General features: G+C 47.5%; 1 protein-coding gene across 1 annotated transcript in view; it reads right to left on the reverse strand.

Moving 5' to 3' along the window:
* The window catches only part of vps11 (VPS11 core subunit of CORVET and HOPS complexes), a 33,718-nt gene extending 18,862 nt beyond the window's left edge, over nt 1-14,856 (reverse strand). The window contains exons 1-5 of the mRNA XM_080214832.1: nt 14,700-14,856; nt 11,617-11,761; nt 7,823-7,961; nt 6,981-7,144; nt 5,661-5,905 (exon numbers count right to left, since the gene is read on the reverse strand). Coding sequence (XP_080070958.1) covers nt 5,661-5,905; nt 6,981-7,144; nt 7,823-7,961; nt 11,617-11,761; nt 14,700-14,851 — 845 coding nt within the window. The 5' untranslated portion in view covers nt 14,852-14,856. The remainder of the gene's footprint in view (nt 1-5,660; nt 5,906-6,980; nt 7,145-7,822; nt 7,962-11,616; nt 11,762-14,699) is intronic.
* Nucleotides 14,857-21,037: the final 6,181 nt, after the last annotated feature.

Genomic DNA, 21,037 nt, shown 5'->3' on the forward strand with positions numbered 1-21,037 from the left:
GTCTGTGGGAGTTTGCGCATTCTCCCTGTGGTTGCGTGGGTTTCCTCCGGGCGCTCCGGTTTCCTCCCACACCCCAAAGATGTGCTCTTAGGCTGATCGGTTTTTACCAAATTGACACTATTTCTTCCCTGAATCTGACTGAGTAGAGGTTCCATTCGTAGGCATGCAGGGTAGAATAGGTGTAGGGTGATGCGGCGGCGCGGGCTCGTTGGGCCGAAGGGCCTGTTTCCCATGCTGGGTTGTTCTTTATGTCCATTATGAAAATCCAGAAACTCTATTCCCAATTAACAGTCTAACCCCGTGCTGTACCTGTCCTGGGAGAGTTTGATGGCGGACAGTGTAGAGGGAGCTTTACACTGTATCTAACCCCGTGCTGTACCTGTCCTGGGAGTGTCTGAGGCCAGAACTCTCCATTCACCTGACGAAGAGGGAAACCTCGAAAGCTTGTGAGTCTATTATCAAATAAATCGGTTGGACTAAAACCTGGTGTTGTCAGACTTTTTACTGTGTTTACGCCAGTCCAACGCCGGCATACCCACATCATGAGTGTTTGATGGGGACAGTTTAGAGGGAGCTTTACTCTGTATCTAACCCTGTGCTGTACCTGTCCTGGGAGTGTTTGATGGGGACAGTGTAGAGGGAGCTTTACTCTGTATCTAACCCTGTGCTGTACCTGTCCTGGAAGTGTTTGATGGGGGGACAGTGTAGAGGGAGCTTTACTCTGTATCTAACCCCGTGCTGTACCTGTCCTGGGAGTGTTTGATGGGGACAGTGTAGGGGGAGCTTTACTCTGTATCTAACCCTGTGCTGTATCTGTACGGGGAGTGTTTGATGGAGGACAGTGCAGAGGGAGCTTTACTCTGTATCTAACCCTGTGCTGTACCTGTCCTGGGAGTGCTTGATGGGGACAGTGTAGAGGGAGCTTTACTCTGTATCTAACCCTGTGCTGTATCTATACGGGGAGTGTTTGATGGAGGACAGTGCAGAGGGAGCTTTACTCCTACGTGACGGAGATTAATCCTGGCTCTGCTGTTATGTTCGTTATTTGTCTAATTCTGTCATTAACTCTTCACTGCGATTTTTATAATTAAGAGTTGATCTTTTCTCTTAAAATGAAGCAGTGACTTTCCAGCTGAGAATGAAGCTGTTCCTGTGGAGCTGAGTCGAGAGGCAGCGATTTTTGGGCGTGCGAGGAGGCAAAAATAAGGTATATTTTTCTGTTTATTCCGTTTAACTTTTTATTTTTAGTGTTAAGTCGCGAGTTTCGGCGGTTTTTTTTAAATTAGTTAGAAACCGGAAGTCGTCACTAGGACGCTTACCGGTAGTTGTAGTTTTTTTTTCGGGTTTAAAAACACCTACCTCCGTGTCTCGGCCTCATTGTTCCTGTGGAGCTGAGTCGAGAGGCAGCGATTTTTGGGCGTGCGAGGAGGCAAAAATAAGGTATATTTTTCTGTTTATTCCGTTTAACTTTTTATTTTTAGTGTTAAGTCGCGAGTTTCGGCGGTTTTTTTAAATTAGTTAGAAACCGGAAGTCGTCACTAGGACGCTTACCGGTAGTTGTAGTTTTTTTTTCTCGTGCCCCTAACACTATAAATTAGTGCAGAGAGGATTCCCGATTCTCTACACTGGTAGAGAATCCCACCCTTCCACCTCCTCTAACCTAATTATAAGTGTGAGGGAAGTTTTTTTTTTATATTTTTACTTTTCTGCTGGTAATTGATTCAGGGATGGCAGTTCAGGCTGTAAGCTGCATCTCCTGTGGGATGTATGTAGTGAGGGGCTCCCACAGTGTTTCAGGTGATTTTACTTGTGGGAAGTGTGTTAGATTGCAGTTTCTGGAGGAGCGTGTAAAGGAGCTGGAAGGGGAATTAGAGGAGCTCCGTATAATTCGGGAAGTGGAGCAGGACATAGAAAGGAGTTATAAGGAGATAGTCACTCCTAGGAATAAGTCTTGGGTCACTGCCAGGAAGAGGGGCAAAAAGCAGTTGGGGGGACAATCCCCTGGGGCTGTTCCCCTCCAAAATAGGTTCTCGGTCCTGGAGGCTACAGTTGAGGAGAAATCAACTGGGGATAGCCAAAGGGAGCAGGTCTCTGGGGGTGAGCCTATTGGCAAGCCTCAGGTGGTTAGGGGTAAGAGATTGGGCCTCGTGATTGGGGACTCCACAGTTATGGGGACGGATAGGAGAGTTGGAGGTAAGGGTAGGGACTCTGGGCTGGTGTGTTGCCTACCAGGGGCTGGGGTCCAGGATGTATCGGACAGAGTATTCAGGACTCTTAGGGGAGAGGGAGATCAACCCCAAGTTATAGTTCATGTGGGGACACATGACATAGGGAGATTAAGGGAAGGGGATATTAAGCAAAGATTTATGGAGTTGGGGTGGAAACTCAAGGCGAAGTCAGAAAGAGTAGTTATATCTGGACTCTTGCCTGTGCCACGGGATAGATTAGAGAGGAATAGGGAGAGGGAAAGTTTGAACTCGTGGCTGAGGGGATGGTGCAGGAGGGAGGGGTTCAGGTACTTGAGCAATTGGGGCTCATTCTGGGGAAGGTGGGACCTCTATAAGAGGGATGGTCTACACCTGAACCAGAGGGGAATCAATATCCTGGGGGGTAAATTTGCAAAAGCGTTGCAGGAAGGTTTAAACTGATTCGGAGGGGGGGAGGGATAGTGAGGAAAGGGGGTGAAAGTGAGGGGGGCATAGTTGGGGAATGCAAGGCACGGCATAGTGGGGGTGGGGCGGAGCAGGGTTTGAAATGCGTGTACTTTAATGCGAGGAGTATTCGCAATAAAGTGGATGAACTTGCAGCGTGGATCAGTACCTGGGACTTTGATGTTGTGGCCATTTCTGAGACTTGGATAGAGCAGGGTCAGGAATGGATGTTGCAGGCTCCGGGGTACAAATGCTTTAGTCGGAGTAGAGAAGAAGGTAGAAGGGGGGGTGGGGTAGCATTGCTAGTCAAGGACTGTATCACAGTGTCGGAGAGAAAGTTTGATGAGGACTTGTCAGTTGAGGTAGTATGGGCGGAGATTAGAAATAGGAGAGGAGAGGTCACCCTGTTGGGAGTCTTTTATAGACCTCCTTAAAGTTCTAGAGAGGTTGAGGAAAGGATTGCGGAGACAATCCTGGTTAGGAGTGAAAGTAATAGGGTAATTGTTATGGGAGACTTTAACTTTACGAATATTGATTGGAGTTGCTATAGTTCTAGCTCGCTAGAGGGGTCAGTGTTTGTACAAAGCGTGCAGGAAGGTTTTTTGTCTCAGTATGTAGACAGGCCAACTAGAGGTGAGGCTATATTGGATTTGGTGCTGGGAAATGAGCCAGACCAGGTGCTAGACTTGGAAGTTGGTGTGCATTTTGGTGATAGTGACCACAATTCGGTTACGTTCACCTTAGTGATGGGAAGAGATAGGCGTGAACCTCGGGTCAGCAATTTTAGCTGGGGTAAGGGCGATTATGAGGCTATCAGGAGTGAATTAGGAAGCATGGATTGGATTAGGGGATTACAGGGACTGGGAACATCTGAAATGTGGAATTTTTTCAAGGAGCAGCTACTGCGAGTCCTTGATAGGTATGTCCCTGTCAGGCATGGTGGATTTGGTAGATCTAGGGAACCGTGGTGCACTAAAAGAGTTGAGTCGATGGTTAAAAAGAAAAAGGAGGCTTATGTTCGGATGAGATTGGAGGGCTCAGATAGTGCACTAGAAAGCTTTAGATTGGCTAGGAGGGAGTTGAAGAGTGAGTTGAGAAGGGCTAAAAGAGGACATGAGAAGACTTTGGCTGATAGGATTAAGGAGAATCCTAAGGCGTTCTATAAGTATGTCAAGAACAGAAGGTTGGTCAGGGCAAGATTAGGGCCAGTTACAGACAGCAGGGGGAAGTTGTGTGTGGAACCCGAGGAGATTGGAGAAGTATTGAACCAATATTTCTCTTCGGTGTTCACGCAGGGGGACATGAATATAGCTGAGGAGGACATTGGGTTGCAGGGGTGTAAAATAGACAGTATTACGGTTGATAAAGAGGATGTGCTGGAAATTCTTGAGGGGCTGAAAATAGATAAGTCCCCTGGTCCGGATGGGATCTACCCTAGGATTCTCTGGGAGGCTAGAGAGGTGATTGCAGAGCCTCTGGCTCAGATCTTCAGGTCGTCATTGGTCTCTGGTGTAGTCCCGGAGGATTGGAGGATAGCGAATGTTGTCCCATTGTTTAAGAAGGGGAACAGAGACTTTGCCGGGAATTATAGACCGGTGAGTCTTACTTCTGTTGTGGGCAAGGTCTTAGAAAAAATTATTAGGGATAGGATTTATAGTTATTTGGAGTGTAATGAATTGATTAGAAATAGTCAGCATGGTTTTGTAGCAGGTAGGTCGTGCCTTACTAACCTTATTGAGTTTTTTGAGAAGGTGACCAAAGAGGTGGATGGGGGTAAGGCAGTTGACGTGGTATACATGGATTTTAGTAAGGCGTTCGATAAGGTTCACCATGGTAGGCTTCTGCAGAAAATGCAGATGTATGGGATTGTGGGTAATCTAGGAAGTTGGATCAGGAATTGGCTATCAGATAGGAGACAGAGGGTGGTGGTGGATGGTAAATATTCATCATGGAGTGCAGTTACGAGTGGTGTGCCTCAGGGATCTGTTTTGGGGCCACTGTTGTTTGTAATTTTTATTAATGATCTGGATGAGGGTATAGTTGGGTGGATTAGTAAATTTGCTGATGACACCAAAGTTGGAGGTGTGGTAGATTGTGAGGAAGGGTGTCATAGTCTGCAGGGAGACTTAGATAGGTTGCAGAGCTGGGCCGAGAGGTGGCGGATGGAATTTAATGCGGAGAAGTGTGAGGTAATTCACTTTGGTAGGAGCAACAGATGTGTCGAGTATAGGGCTAACGGGAGGACTTTGAATAGTGTGGATGAACAGAGGGATCTAGGTGTGTGTGTACATAGATCCCTGAAAGTTGGGAATCAAGTAGATAAGGTTGTCAAGAAGGCGTACGGTGTCTTGGCGTTTATTGGTAGGGGGATTGAATTTAGGAGTCGCAGTGTAATGTTGCAACTGTACACTACTCTAGTGCGGCCGCACTTGGAGTACTGTGTGCAGTTCTGGTCCCCGCATTACAAGAAGGATGTGGAGGCGTTGGAGAGGGTGCAGAGGAGGTTTACTAGGATGTTGCCTGGTATGGTGGGGAGGTCCTATGAGGAGAGACTGAGGGATCTAGGGTTGTTTTCGTTGGGAAGAAGGCGGCTAAGAGGGGATCTTATTGAAACATATAAGATGATTAGAGGTTTAGATAGGGTGGATAGTGATAGCCTTTTTCCTCGGATGGAGAAAGCTAGCACGAGGGGGCATGACTTTAAATTAAGGGGGGGTAGCTACAGGACGGATGTCAGGGGTAGGTTCTTTACCCAGCGGGTGGTGAGGGATTGGAATGCCCTGCCTGCTGCAGTTGTAGATGCGTCTAGTTTGGGGGCGTTTAAGAGATCTCTGGATAGGTTTATGGACGAAAAGGGATTGGTATAGGCTAGTGGGTCATTGTTTTTGTAACTGGTCGGCGCAACATCGTGGGCCGAAGGGCCTGTTCTGCGCTGTAATGTTCTATGTTCTATGTTTAAAGCTCAGTAATATCAACGCCCTTGGATGGAAAATGAAACTATTCTCCTACTTGGAGGTTTTCTTTTCCTTCGAGACGATGAGGAGGTAACCACGGAACCAGTGAACGATCTGCTTCTGGCCATCGAAAGCGAAACAGGGGCCACGCTCATCGGGCTGATACAGATAAACACAGTCATCACCCGCAACGATCAGCTGGTTGTCCTGGGAGGGGTCACAGAGAGCGGAGCAGTGCAGGCTGCAGCCATGGTTATCCAGCTCCACCGCAGGAAAATCCTTCACCGAAACATTGTACGACTGCAAAAGAATACAAGGTGAGAGCATGGAACTTGCATTTACACAGCACCTTAAATTCAGGACATCCCGAAGCACTTGACAGCCAATTACATTCTTTGAAGTGTGGTTACTATTGTAATGCAAGAAATATAGCAGCCTATCAGGGCACAGCAAGATCCCACAAACAGCAGCATGAAAATAACCAAACAACATGGGTCAGTGCTGCAGAGTGAGGAATAAATAAAGCTCAGGACGTTAGGGAGGACGCTCTCGTGTGACGCATATTTTACATCCAACCAAGAGACCGAAAAACCGTTTAATATCTTACTCAAGATGCAGCACCCCCGCCGGGGCCGCGCCCCCTCGGCGCTGACCCCCCCCCCCGATGGGGTGGTATAGCTCCTATGCTGCACTGGGAAAGACTGGCTGGATTTTGTGCTCCTGTTTCATAGATGGGATTTGAAGTTCTGACTTGGAGACACATGCCTCCCACTGAGCGACAGCTGACACCTGGAGATCCAGCACCAGCGAGGGTGAAAATGAACGGGGTGCAGGGGAAAGAGATGACGTAACATAGATGGTTACAGCGGTGAAGAAATCACATGCTGATTCTCCCAAGGCTACAGATCCTTGGGGCAGTAACTTCCAACCAAATGAGTGATCTTGATGGGACAGGCGGCATTTAGCAATGTGAAGGCAGCACAATCGAGCCTGACTCTGACTCCGGCACACACAGACTTTCCAGTGGGAATCCCAAGGTCGAGAGCAGGAACTCTGACAAATTCTTCACGCTTTTCTAGTCTCCAGATGCAAAGAGCTGGTTTTGTACAACTGCTGCCCTGGTGAACACTGGCCAGAGATCAAACCTGAGCTCCACATTAGGCAGGAGATGTGATCCACTGGGAAAAGAGCTACTCTGCTTCATGGAAGCTTCTCAAACCAGACAGTTAACTTATGAAGTGAGTGTGTGACCTTCAGTCGCAATGCTACAACACAATCCCAATTTCAGTTTGTTCAGCTGCTGAATCTCCTCCAATCACAGGAAATCAGCTCGTGTACCGAACAGCCACAATGTTAAATGATAAATTCCACCCACCTTGACATTTTCTGTAGTTACCACAAAGAGATGAGTCTGTTTCCCAGCTTGCTGGAATCCAAGGCCGGTGATGGGGTAGGTCGCCTCGGGAAGAACATCAGTCTTGCTGTGCCTGTCGCGAGTGATGTCCCCTTTCTTCAGGACGACACTACCGTCCGTGAATCCTGCAGAGAAGAGAGTGGCTTAGATAAGTCACAATTAAGGGGAAGAGCGATAACATGCTGGGCCGTGAAGGAATGGGGTTATCTTGGTGGGATGAGCAGAGGGAGGTGGTTTTGGGGGCGGTTTAGAACGGAGTTGAGGAGGAACTTCTTCACTCAAAGGGTGGTGAATCTCTGGAATTCTCTGCCCGTTGAAGTGGTGGAGGCTGCCTCGCTAAATATTTTTAAGACGCGGGTTGATGGGTTTTTGATAAGAGAGGGGATTAAGGGTTATGGGGAGAGGGCGGGAATGTGGAACTGAGCCACAACAGATCAGCCATGATCTTATTGAATGGCGGGGCAGGCTCGAAGGGCTAGATGGCCTACTCCTGCTCCTATTTCTTATGTTCTTATGTTTCCTGGACGAGAAACACCAAGAGAGAACCACTGTGCTGAATCTCTGTTTCTCAGTCAACTCCAAGCAACAAAATAATTCTCGACTCTAGAATCAGAAGAGGCACTGTGACTGTAAGTGGTTAAAGAGACTGATTCAGATTTTGAGGAACGGGAGGAGGAGGGTTTACGTGATACAGGATAGCTGTGTGAGCAGATTGCCCTATGGGGCAGGGTTACACAGGTCAGTGATGACCCGGTGCTGTTAAGCTGATCTCAGTGCAGTAAGTAGTAGTTACTACCGATTACCAATTGCCATGTAGTTCAGGTTCTCATGGACAGTGAGACACGAGACTTCCGTGGGCTTGTTTCCTGGAATTGCAGAAAATATCCGTGTGCAGAGAGGATTTCCACTGCTGTCCCGCTTCTCCAGATTCCAAACTTTCACCTAAAACATTAAGCACATTGAAATAAGATTGCAAGTTTTTGGTTTATCGGAAATCCAGCTGTAATCGATACTTCATCAATTCCCACCAACAAATCTGCGACATTCCTGCACAAATAACTTGTTTTCGGAGAGCAACAGCTCAAAACACAAAGGACCAGGAATTCTCCTGGAGTTAATACGGAGAATAATCGACTGTACCATCTGAGGGGTCAGTTGTGACTCAAAGGCAGCACACTTTTCTTTGCGTCAGAAGGTTGTGGGCTCAATTTCAACTCCAAGACCTGGGAACAACAATCGATGTTTACAGTGCTGAAGGAATGCTGGACTTTCACAGGTGCCGACTTTTATCGGATATGTTAAACCAAGACCTGTCTGCTCTCTCAGGTGCAAGTTAAATATTCCTTGGCAAAAGATCCTATGGGGGGTGGGAGGGGGATTATCCCCAATATCCTAGCCAATATTTGACCCCCTCAATCAACAAGACAAAAAAAATTATCGGGCCAAAATCACACTGCTGTTTTGTGATGTCCTAACTGGGTTAGAGGTTGCGGGTTTTAAACTAAAAGAAGTGCTGGTTTGCACACCTGGAGGTCACAGAGATTTATAGCATGGAAACAGGCCCTTTGGCCCAACTTGTCCATGCCGCCCTTTCTTTATTAATGCCCCTAAGCCAATCCTGATTGCCCACATTTGGCCCATATCCCTCCATACTGATTGTACCCATGTAACTATCTAAATGCTTTTTAAAAGACAAAACTGTACCCACCTCTATTACTGCCCCCTGGCAGCTTGTTCCAGACACTCACCACCCTCTGTGAAAAAATTGCCCCTCTGGACACTTTTGTATCTCTCACCTTAAACCTATGCCCTCTAGTTTTAGACTCCTCTACCTAGATTCAAACTAACAACTGATTTATTCTTCGAGCTTTTGCCCATACAGGGAGAAACTGAAGCAAAAATAGCAGCCTGTGCAACACCCTAATGACAGCACCATCAAATCATGTGATCAGCTTTTAAAGCAATCATGAAACCACTTAAATATATACTTCACTTACGATCATGACAAATTACTACCATGTTACACATAGGATTAATAATACTCTGGACACAGTGCTACATGCCATTAATCATTATACACCGACAATAATAGAATCATAGAAACCCTACAGTACAGAAAGAGGCCATTCGGCCCATCGAGTCTGCACCTATCACAATCCCACCCAGGCCCTAAACCCATATCCCTACATATTTACCCACTAATCCCTTTAACCTAACCATCTCAGGACACAAGGGGCAATTTTAGCATGGCCAATCCACCTAACCCACACATCTTTGGACTGTGGGAGGAAACCAGAGCACCCGGAGGAAACCCATGCAGACACGAGGAGAATGTGCAAACTCCACACAGACATAAGAAAGTCTCACACACAAGGTCAATCAGGAGGACATATGTTCCTTTTGGTTGTATATGGCGTTTTGGAACTTGGCTGCCTTTGACTCTAGAAGTAGGATTTGGAACTTCAGTAGACACTTGTTCTCTTGGAACTAATTCTACATCATTCTCACGTGGTAAAGACAATCATCAGGCAACTCAGATTCAACTAAGTTTTCCATAGTATTATTTGCAACACTAGGGACTAAAGAAGTTGACACTTCTGGAGACGATTCTGAGGAATCAAGTTGGTCAGCATGGCATTGCCAAACTACTTAATCTTCAGTTTAAACCGTGTAAGAAACTGGACTTGTTTTTGCTAAAACTATGGCTGGTTCCCATTTCTCAATCATGGCAAAATTACACACTAACACTCAATCTCCTTGTTGAAATGAATGTTGTTTTGCTCTCACTTCTCACCTCGTAACTCGAGATTGTTGTTGATGATCTACTATCTCTGAAGTTTCTGGAGGTAATAACAAAGCAAATGTACTTCTCAACTTTAAGAGTAGTGATGCAGATGAACTTTGTGTGGTTGCATGAGTAGTGTTTCGAAAAGATGCCAAAAAGTTATTCTCACAAAATGATAAAGGAACCTTGTTCTTTTGAAGTTTTTAAAGAATGTTTAAAAAGATCTTTCAGATTTCCATTGGTTAATGGATGATAAGGTGTGGATTTTATGTACTGAATACCATTTACTTTAAGATAATCCTCAACTTGAGAAGTAAACTGTGAACCAATATCTCTGATAATCTGTTCTAGTTTATGCAGTTTTTCAGTGGTTTATTGGGTTGTAGAAGATCTCATGGTAACTTTTGGCCATTTTGAGAATGCATCAACATGATGAAGAACATGTCAAACAGACCAGCAAAATACATCTGCAATCGTTGCCATGGCATTTTAGGCCACATTCAAGGGTGTTCAAGAGACAATGATGGTGTATTTCTTCTTTATGCACAGGATTGACACAGTCCCACTCTGTTTTCAATATTAACATCCAGATCCAGCCACCAAAAATAATACAAGCTGATACCTTCACCTGGATACCAGGATGTCCCTCATGTAGTTGGATTGCCATCCTTTAGATACTTCAGTTTATACAGACTTTGCTACCTCATCCCAGCTGTAAAACCATCAACTCCGTCCTTAATCACTGGTCACTTAACACCCCCTGTTTAAATTTCTCAATTACAGGTTAGAGCCTTTAATGACCTTCCCCATTCTGTGCTCTGTAACCCCTTGCAGGTTGGCAGGCTCTCCCTGAACTCTGTTCTGCCAAATACTTTTAATTCTGTCCTCCCTTCACTCCACCATTGCTACTTTTATTTTCAGTAACTGATTACGCTCTCTAAACTTCGCAAAAGAACAGAAAATTACAGCACAGGAAAAGGCCCTTTGGCCCTCCAAGCCTGCACCGACCATGTTGTCTGACTGAACTAAACCCCCCCGACCCCTCCGAGGGCCATATCCATCTATTCCCATCTTATTCATGCATGTCAAGACACCCCTTAAAAATCACTATCATCTTAATTCTCATCTTAAAAACCTCCCTAAAACACATCTTTTTGATCAAGTTTCTTATTGCTACTGGATTAGCTGACCTTGGGTGACTGTGTGAAGTTTGTGTCTGAGTGGATTTACTCTGGGTGCACCTATAGTCAAAGATGTGTAGGTTAGGAAGGCAACGGTTACGGCAACAGGATGTGGGAGGGGGGCCTCGGTAAGATACTGGTTGGTGCAGATTTGATGAGCCAAATGGCCTCCTTGTGCACTACGGGGTTTCCACAAACCTTCTCTCTTCCACCTTGTTCCTTCAAGAAAAATGATACAAGTCTGAGATCACACACCAGCCGACTCAAGAACAGCTTCTTCCCTGCTGCCATCAGACTTTTGAAATGGATCTACCTTGCATCAAACTGATCTTTTTCTACACCCTAGCTATGACTGTAACACTACATTCTGCATCCTCTCCTTTCCTTCTGTATGTATGGTATACTTTGTATAGTGCGCAAGAAACAATACTTTTCACTGTATGTTAATACATGTCACAATAATAAATCAAATTAATTACATTGTATTTTAAGCAATTTACCCTCCATGTACTTTTAAGTTAAATTGAGTTCTATTAGTTTGACGTTCACTTTCAAACAATTATGGACATGTCGTACCTTGGTTGATTGGTCATGAGTTACACACATGCTTCATCGGGTTTACATCACTCACCAGAGGGTTAATGCCCAGCTCATCCTCACCCACTGAGACCAGGATATTGTGCTGCTTGAGCTGGTAGAGGTGTGTAACTCGCAGTTTGTATGCCTGGAAGGAGCTGGATTGTAATATCCGCGACAGGAACCAGATATTCCCCTCAATATGTGTCTATTGTTAAGGAACTTGTTTGTTGTAATCGCAAAAAATTAAATATCTACAAGTGAGAAGAAAGTTTCACAAAACAGGTCACAAAAGGAACCAAAACTAATCTGTTGACCCAAGGGAAATCTATTTACAAAAAAGTGCTTCCAAAGTCATGGCACGAATCAATTTCAGCCTCCCAGATTGCCTGGATCCACTATAGTTCATCTGTCACCGATCCAGGTCCCCAGCAGACACCAACTCCCTGGCCCTGCACTCAATCCTGGAACATCTTGATAACAAAGACACCCAAGTCAAACTCCTATTTATTGACTACAGCTCAGCCTTCAACACATTATTCCTATGAAACTCATCTCTAGACTCAGTGGCCTGTGGCTAGGCTCCTCCCCCCTCCGTGGCTAGATCCTAGACTTCCTAACCCACAAGACCACTATCAGTAAGGACATAACATAAGAACGTAAGAAATAGGAGCAGGAGTAGGCCATCTAGCCCTTCGAGCCTGCCCTGTCATTCAATAAGATCATGGCTGATCTGACGTGGCTCAGTTCCACTTTCCCGCCCTCTCCCCATAACCCTTAATCCCCTTGCCTGTCAAAAACCTATCTACCCACGTCTTAAATATATTTAGCGAGGCAGCCTCCACCACTTCAACGGGCAGAGAATTCCAGAGGTTCACCACCCTTTGAGTGAAGAAGTTCCTCCTCAACTCCGTTCTAAACCGCTCCCCCCCTTTATCTTGAGGCTGTGCCCTCTAGTCCTACTGTCCTTTCTGAGCGGGAAGAGCCTCTCCACCTCTATCCTATCCATCCCATTCATCATCTTATACGTCTCAATGAGATCTCCCCTCATTCTTCTAAACTCTAACGAGTACAAGCCTAGTTTATTCAGCCTCTCCTCATAGAGGAGAGGACAGGCAATAAGGACAGGCAACAGACAACACCTCCTCCACGATCATCCTCAACACCAGCCCCCTATTATAATCCTTATACACCTGTTTGGCCAAATTCCCCTCCAACTTGATTTTCAAGTTTGCGGATGACACCACCATAGTGGGTTTGATCTCAAACAATGAGGAGACAGAGTACAGGAATGAGAGAGAGTCTGGTGAACTGGTGTAACAACAATAATCTCTCCTTCAATGTCAACAAAACAAAGGAGATAATCATTGACTTCAGGAAGCGTAGTGGAGGACACGCCTCTTTCTATATCAATGGGGACAAAGTGTAAATGATCGAGAGCTTCAAGTTTCTAGGTGTCCAGATCATCAACTTGCCCTAGCCCCTCCACGCCGACACTCTTGTTAAGAAAGCCCACCAACACCTCTACTTTCTCAGGAAGCTAAGGAGATTTGGCATGTCCACTATGACTCTAACCAACTTTTAGAAACGCACCGTAAGTAGTATTCTTTCTGGTTGTGTCACAGCTTGGTACAACCAAGACCGCAAAAAACTACAAAGGATCATGAACGAAGCCCAATCCATCACTCAAGCCAGCCTCTCACCTACTGACGGTGTCTACACTTCCCACTGCTTCAGCAAAGCAGCCAGCAGAATTGAGAGCCCCACCCACCCCGGACATTCTCTCTTCCATCAGGAAAAAGGTATAAAAAGTCTGGAGGTCACCTACCAACAGACTCAAGAACAGCTTCTTCCCTGCTGCTGTCAGACTTTTCAACAGACCAACCTTGCATTAATTTGATCTTTCTCTACACCCTAGCTGTGACTGTAACACTACTTTCTGCACCCTCTCCTTTCCTTCTCTATGAACGGCTTGCTTTGTCTGTATAGCGTGCAAGAAACAATACTTTTCACTGGATGTTTATACATCTGACAATAATAAATCAAATCATTTCTCACTTGCAAATATAACTGACCCAGAGTCAGAGAGAGTGAAGCAACTTCAAACTCTCACCCTGGAATCTCCAACAGCCCAGGACACGAATGTGATCAGCCCCCAGGAAAGCCCAGTCTGGGGTAAAAGGGGAGGGGGGGCAGCCCACTTCCCGGGAGGAAGGCTCCCGCCTCGGGGGGAGAGTGCAGCCCGCCCCCCGGGGGTGGGGGGGGGGGGGGAAGAGTGCAGCCCGCCCCCTGGGGGTGGGGGGAAGAGTGCAGCCCGCCCCCCGGGGGTGGGGGGGGGGAAAGAGTGCAGCCCGCCCCCGGGGGTTGGGGGGGGTGGGAGTGCAGCCCGCCCCCCGGGGGTGGGGGGGGAGAGTGCAGCCCGCCTCCCGGGGGTGGGGGGGGGAGAGTGCAGCCCGCCCCCCCGGGCGTGGGGGGGGGGGGGGGGGGGGGGGGGGAAGAGTGCAGCCCGCCCCCCGGGGGTGGGGGGGGGAAGAGTGCAGCCCGCTCCCCGGGGGTGGGGGGGAGAGTGCAGCCCGCCCCCCGGGGGTGGGGGGGGGAGAGTGCAGCCCGCTCCCGGGGGTGGGGGGGGGGGAGAGTGCAGCCCGCTCCCCGGGGGTGGGGGGGAGAGTGCAGCCCGCCCCCCGGGGGTGGGGGGGGGAGAGTGCAGCCCGCTCCCCGGGGGTGGGGGGGGGAGAGTGCAGCCCGCTCCCCGGGGGTGGGGGGGAGAGTGCAGCCCGCTCCCGGGGGTGGGGGGAGTGCAGCCAGCTCCCGGGGGTGGGGGGGGGGAGAGTGCAGCCCGCTCCCGGGGGTGGGGGGGAGAGTGCAGCCCGCTCCCGGGGGTGGGGGGGGGGGAGTGCAGCCCGCTCCCGGGGGTGGGGGGGGGGGGGGGGGGAGTGCAGCCCGCTCCCGGGGGTGGGGGGGGGGGGGGGGGGGAGTGCAGCCAGCTCCCGGGGGTGGGGGGGGGGAGAGTGCAGCCCGCCCCCCGGGGGTGGGGGGGGGGAGAGTGCAGCCCGCCCCCCGGGTTGGAGGCCCTGGCCCCGGGGGGAAGCTGCTCCCCGGGCCCGGCCAGGCCTCTGGAGCCTCGGCCTCGGGTGAAGGATATCCCCCAGTACCAGGCTGCCCCTGCCGCTGGTGCAGACGCTGATGGCCGAGTCCCCGGGGCAGCGGAACTCCCGCGCCGCCTCCCCGCGCTCCATCAGCGGCTCCTTGTCGAAGAAAACGAAGCGTCTCCATTGCAGGAAGGCGGCCATCTTGCTCAGTCACATGACCACGCACGTGACCTCAGACCACGTGACTCACCTTAAAGGGGCCGCTGCGGCTACCTGATTGGCCAAAGGAGACTCTTCAGCCCATCGAGCCTGTCCCACCATTCAATAAGATCATTGGTCTGAAATCCTCCATCCCTCTGACCTATCAGCCGGGTCCGAATGTTCACAACCCTCCGGCCAGAGGGTAATTCCGATGGGTAACGCCCAGCACGGACACAGGCTCTTCGGCCCATTGTGTGCATGTTGGCCACCGTGCACCTATTCTAATCCCATTTTCCCACAGTTGGTCCATAGCCTCGTATGCTACAGTGCTTCAAGGGCTCATCTAAATACTTATTTGATGTTATGAGGGTAGAGTTCCGGACTCCCTTCACCCTCTGAGGGAAAATACATAAGAACATAAGAAATAGGAGCAGGAGTAGGCCAACTAGCCCTTCGAGCCTGCCCCGCCATTCAATAAGATCATGGCTGATCTGTCGTGGCTCAGTTCCACTTTCCCGCCCTCTCCCCATAACCCTTAATCCCCTCTCTTTTCAAAAACCCATCAACCTGCGTCTTAAAAAATATTTAGCGAGGCAGCCTCCACCACTTCAACGGGCAGAGAATTCCAGAGATTCACCACCCTTTGAGTGAAGAAGTTCCTCCTCAACTCCGTTCTAAACCGCACCCCCCTTTATCTTGAGGCTGTGCCCCCTAGTCCTACTATCCTTTCTGAGCGGGAAGAGTCTCTCCACCTCTATCCTATCCATCCCATTCATCATCTTATAAGTCTCAATGAGATCTCCCCTCATTCTTCTAAACTCTAACGAGTACAAGCCTAGTTTATGCAGCCTCTCCTCATAGCTCAACCCCCTCAACTCCGGTATCAGCCTAGTAAACCTCCTCTGCACTCCCTCCAAGGCCAAAATATCTTTGCGCAGGTGCGGCGCCCAAAACTGCACACAGTACTCCAGCTGCGGCCTCACCAATGCCCTATACAGCTGCAGCAAGACCTCCCTACTTTTATATTCAATCCCCCTCGCTATGAAGGCCAGCATCTCATTTGCCTTCCTGACCACCTGTTGCACCTGCAGCCTGGGTTTTTGCAACTCATGCACAAGGACCCCGAGGTCCCTCTGCGCCGTCGCCTGCTGCAGTTTTTCGTCACGTAAGTAATAATCCTTCCTACCATTATTCCTACCAAAGTGGACCACCTCGCACTTGCCAACATTAAATTCCATTTGCCAGTTCCTGGCCCATTCGCCCAGCCTATCTAGATCCTTCTGCAGACTCTCCACACCCTCCGCACAATTTGCCTTTCCACCAATCTTGGTGTCATCAGCAAATTTCGACACCCTACACTCAGTTCCCTCCTCCAGATCATCTATATAAATGGTAAATAGCTGAGGCCCCAGCACCGACTCCTGGGGCACTCCACTAGTCACCATCCGCCAATCCGAATAGCACCCATTGACCCCCACTCTCTGCCTCCTATTTGACAAACAATCCTCTATCCACGCTAACACCCTACCCCCAACTCCATGTCCCCTGACCTTCTGCAATAACCTCTTGTGAGGTACCTTGTCAAACGCCTTCTGAAGATCAAGAAAGACCACATCCACCGGCTCTCCTCTATCCACCGCCCTAGACACATCCTCATAGAATTCCAGTAAATTTGTCAGACACGACTTCCCTTTAACGAAACCGTGCTGCGTCTGCTCTATCAAGCAGTTCCCCTCAAGATGCCTCGCTATTTCCTCCTTAATGACGGATTCTAACATTTTACCTACAACAGACGTTAAACTAACAGGCCTATAATTCCCCGCCTTTTGCCTGGCACCCTTAGAACATAGAACATAGAACACTACAGCACAAACAGGCCCTTCGGCCCACGAGTTGCGCCGATCACATCAACTCCTGTCTCTAACCCCCAATCCCATAAAACCCCATATACTCATCCAGAAGTCTTTTAAAAGACCCCAGCGAGTTCGCCTCCACCACCACTGACGGCAGCCGATTCCATTCACTCACCACCCTCTGAGTGAAAAACTTACCCCTTCTTAAACAACGGTGTAACATTAGCCGTTTTCCAATCTTCTTCAAATGTTTTCTTTAAATCTCAATCTCCTGCCCCTTACCTTAAATTATTGACCCCTCTACTAAGCAATATTATAATGTTGTATACCTCAATCACGTTCACCTTCAGCCTTCTCTACATAACCTCAGCCTAACTCTTGCCTCTTCATAGCTGAGAAAGTGGCAATGGTTGTTCAAACAGCTGGTAAGTGTATCAAAAACTTCAATTGTTGGCTAAGCCATTTCAGAAGTCAAAGAACAAAGAAAATTACAGCAAAGAAACAGGCCCTTCATCCCTCCAAGCCTGCACCAACCATGGTGCCTGACTGAACTAAAACCCCATATCCTCCCAGGGACCATATCTCTCTATTCCCATCCTCTTCGTGTATTTGTCCAGCCACCCCTTAAAACTGCTTCCACTCCCTCCCCCAGCAGCAAGTTCCAGGCACCCACCACCCTCTGTAAAATAACTTGCCTTGTACATCTCCTTTAAACCTTGCCCTTCACACCATAAACTTTTAAGTCAACTAATAGTAACCACAAGAGTCAGGAACCAGACCAGCTAAGGGCTGCAGCTTTTCTTCCCTCAAAACCATCCAACAGATCCACGGTTACTTCTATTGATCCTTACTTTATATTCCTATAATTTGTTAAAATCAAACCCAAATTGAAATTGAATTTGAAATGCCCGAGGAGAAATCAGCACCCAGGTCTAGGAAAATAATGCATCAAGTGTCTACATCGCAAAGCAGAGAAAACCAAGGAAATCTGCCATTGTAGATGAAAATGTAAAGACCAGGGAGTGCTGATGGCTGTGGAACCATCTTCAGCATCGTTGCCAGAATGTGTCATACATAAGAACATAAGAAATAGGAGCAGGAGTAGGCCATCTAGCCCTTCAAGCCTGCCCCGCCATTCAACAAGATCATGGCTGACCTGAAGTGGATCAGTTCCACTTTCCCGCTTTCCCCCCATAACCCTTAATTCCCTTGTCTGTCAAAAACCTATCTACCCGTGACTTAAATATATTTAGCGAGGTAGCCTCCACCACTTCAATGGGCACAGAATTCCAGAGAGTCACCACCCTTTGAGTGAAGAAGTTCCTCCTCAACTCCGTTCTAAACCGCCCCCCCTTTATCTTGAGGCTGTGCCCTCTAGTCCTGCTATCCTTTCTAAGTGGGAAGAATGACTTTACCTCTACCCTATCCATCCCCTTCATTATCTTATACGTCTCTATAAGATCCCCCCTCATCCTCCTAAACTCCAATGAGTACAGACCCAGTCTATTTAGTCTCTCTTCAAAGTCCAACCCCCTCATCTCTGGTATCAGCCTAGTGAACCTCCTCTGCCCACTCCCTCCAAGGCCAAAATATCCTTCCGTAAGTGCGGTGACCAAAACGTCCTGACAATATTCTGGCAATAGTGCTGAAGACCTGCGCTTCAGAATTAGTCACAACCCTAGCCAAGCTGCTCCAATAAAGCTACAACCCCAGCATCTACAATGTGGTAAATTGCTCAGGTATGTCCTGTATATAAAACAATAAATCTAGCCCAACCAATCATCACTTCATTAGTCTACTCTCAGTCAACAACAAAGTGTCATAGAATTTTACAATGTGGAAATTGCTGTAACAGTGATGGAAGGTGTTGTCAACATTACTATCAAAATATCACTTACTCAGAATAACTTGCTTCTGATGCTTAGTTTGGGGTCCAAGAGAGCCTTTTGCTGCTGACCTCTTTACAGCTTTGGTTCAAACATGAACAAAACAACCAAACTCAAGGTGAGGTAAGAGTAATTGCCCTTGATGTTAAGGTAACATTTGACTTGAGTATGCCATTAAAGAGCCCTAGCAAAACTGGAGTCAAGGGATTTAGGGGATAGCTCTCCACAGGTTGGTGTCATACCTAGCACAAAGGAAGATGGTTGCGGTAATTTCAGGTCAAACATCTCATTCGCAGGACATCTCTGCAGGAATTCCTCAGGGTTAGTGTCCTAGGCCCAACCATCTTCAGCTGTTTCAATGATCTTCCTTCCATCATAAGGTCAGAAATGGGGATTTGCAAGAATGATTGCACAACGATCAGCACCATTCATGACTCCTCAGAAACTGAAGTAATCCATACCCAAAAGCAAGACCTGGTCAACATTCAGGCTTGGGTTGATAAGTAGCAGGTTACAGTCACACCACACAAGTGCCAGGCAATACCATTTCTTAATCAAACCATGTCCCCTTGACATCCAATGGCACTACCACAGCTGCATCCTGTACTATCGACACCCTGGGGGTTACCAGTTACAAGAGCAGGTCAGAGGCTAGGAATTCTATGGAGAGTAATTCACCTGCTGCTTCAATAAAACCTGTCCACCATCTACAAGTCATAAGTCAGGAGAGTTGGTTGAATATTCTCCACTTGTCTGGATGAGTGCAGATTTAATAATACTTAAGAAGCTTGACACCATTCAGAACAAAGCTGCCAGCTTCATTGGCATACCGTTCGCCACCTTAAAACACTCATTCCTTCTCACACCAACATTGGTGTATTGGCTGTGCTAATTTGCCCCTTAGTGTTCCAGGATGCATAGTTTAGTTACTTGAAAATTCCCCTCCAAGTCACTCACCATCCTGACTTTGAAATATATCACTGTTCCTTCACTGTCAAAATCCTGGAACTCCCACCCTAACAGCACTGTGGGTGTACCTACACCACAGGGACTGCAGTGATTCAAGTAGACAGCTTATCACTGCAGGGCAACTGGGGGTGGGTAATAAATGCTGGCCTAGGCAGTGACACCCACATTCCAGGAAAGAATAAAGAAGTCCATCTTTGGATTTCAAAGGTAAAATATTTTGGTCAACAAAATAAAGTTTTGTATTGGTCTCAGATCATGGCCACATGGCAATGGCTGTGGGGGCCTTGGAATGCAAGTTTTCTTTTCATCACGAAGTGGTCACTTTAAAGGCATTAGAACTAGTTAAGGGTGGAAATTCACTTCTCTTAAAGACTTTAATGAACCAGTCTTATTTCATCAGTCAGGGATGTGGGCATCAGTGACTGGACAAGCACTGTGCCATTTCTGACTCTCATTGCTGTGGCTCTGCTGTCACACATAGCCCACCAGGTAAGGACAGCAGATTTCCTTCCCTAAAGAACAATAGTGAAACAGGTGGGTCTCTATGAGAATTGACGATGGTTTCATGGTCACCAATAGACTTCTAATTCCAGATTTTTATTGAATTCAAATTTCGCCATCTGCCATGGTGTGGGATTTGAACCTGAATCCACAGAGCATTACCCTGACTCTCTGGATTACTAGCCCACTGACAATACCATTACACCCCTGTTGTTTGCACAGCAATCTGGAAGATTTTATGATCACTTTCCTGGTATGAGTCTGCAAATTTTATTAAATTTAACAACTAACCATGATACGTTTGTCCCTAGTCTAGTACACAACCAATCCTGGTTGTTACATTGCAAACTATATTTTAACATGGAAGGAAGTCCACGTAACTCATATAGCTGTTGACTAGTTGTGAAGAAGAGTGCATGTCTTGAGTTTAAACATCAGCAGCACATTGAGCTAATTTACAGAACACCATGAGACTGAGCTTGCTGCAACTACAAATGACCTGTGCAGCTTGTGAAATACCACCTGTTAACCAGAACTTTAAATCCAGTGACTAAATCTAGTGATCTTGTGCTCTTGAAGGTTCTTTAAAAGTAGGTCCGGTTCAATGAGGGAAACATTAATGTATTCTGGCAGCTGAGGCAACGCAGAATAAAGCTGCTCAAAGGTTCAGCCAGTCAAAGCTTTTAAAGCCTGGAGACTCATGCATCAATTTCCTTTACTGATCATCAACTGCCAGAACCTTGATAGCCCCCACAACTACCTCCTATAAGATCCTCCTTGAAACCTGCCTCTAACAAAATATTTGATCATCAATATCTCAAGAGATTGTTAAAATTTGATTTACAGTAGGCTTGAGATGCAATTATGTTTTAAATGTGAAAGTGGCTTTATAAATGCTGACCATACACATTCCACAGATTGAGTGAAACACAGCCTCTTCAGTGTGTACCTCACTAGGTGATGTGAATGGCTCAGAC

The sequence above is a fragment of the Carcharhinus amblyrhynchos genome, chromosome 29 (assembly GCF_965287045.1).
Source record: "Carcharhinus amblyrhynchos chromosome 29, sCarAmb.v2.hapA, whole genome shotgun sequence".
Lineage (NCBI taxonomy): Eukaryota > Metazoa > Chordata > Chondrichthyes > Carcharhiniformes > Carcharhinidae > Carcharhinus > Carcharhinus amblyrhynchos.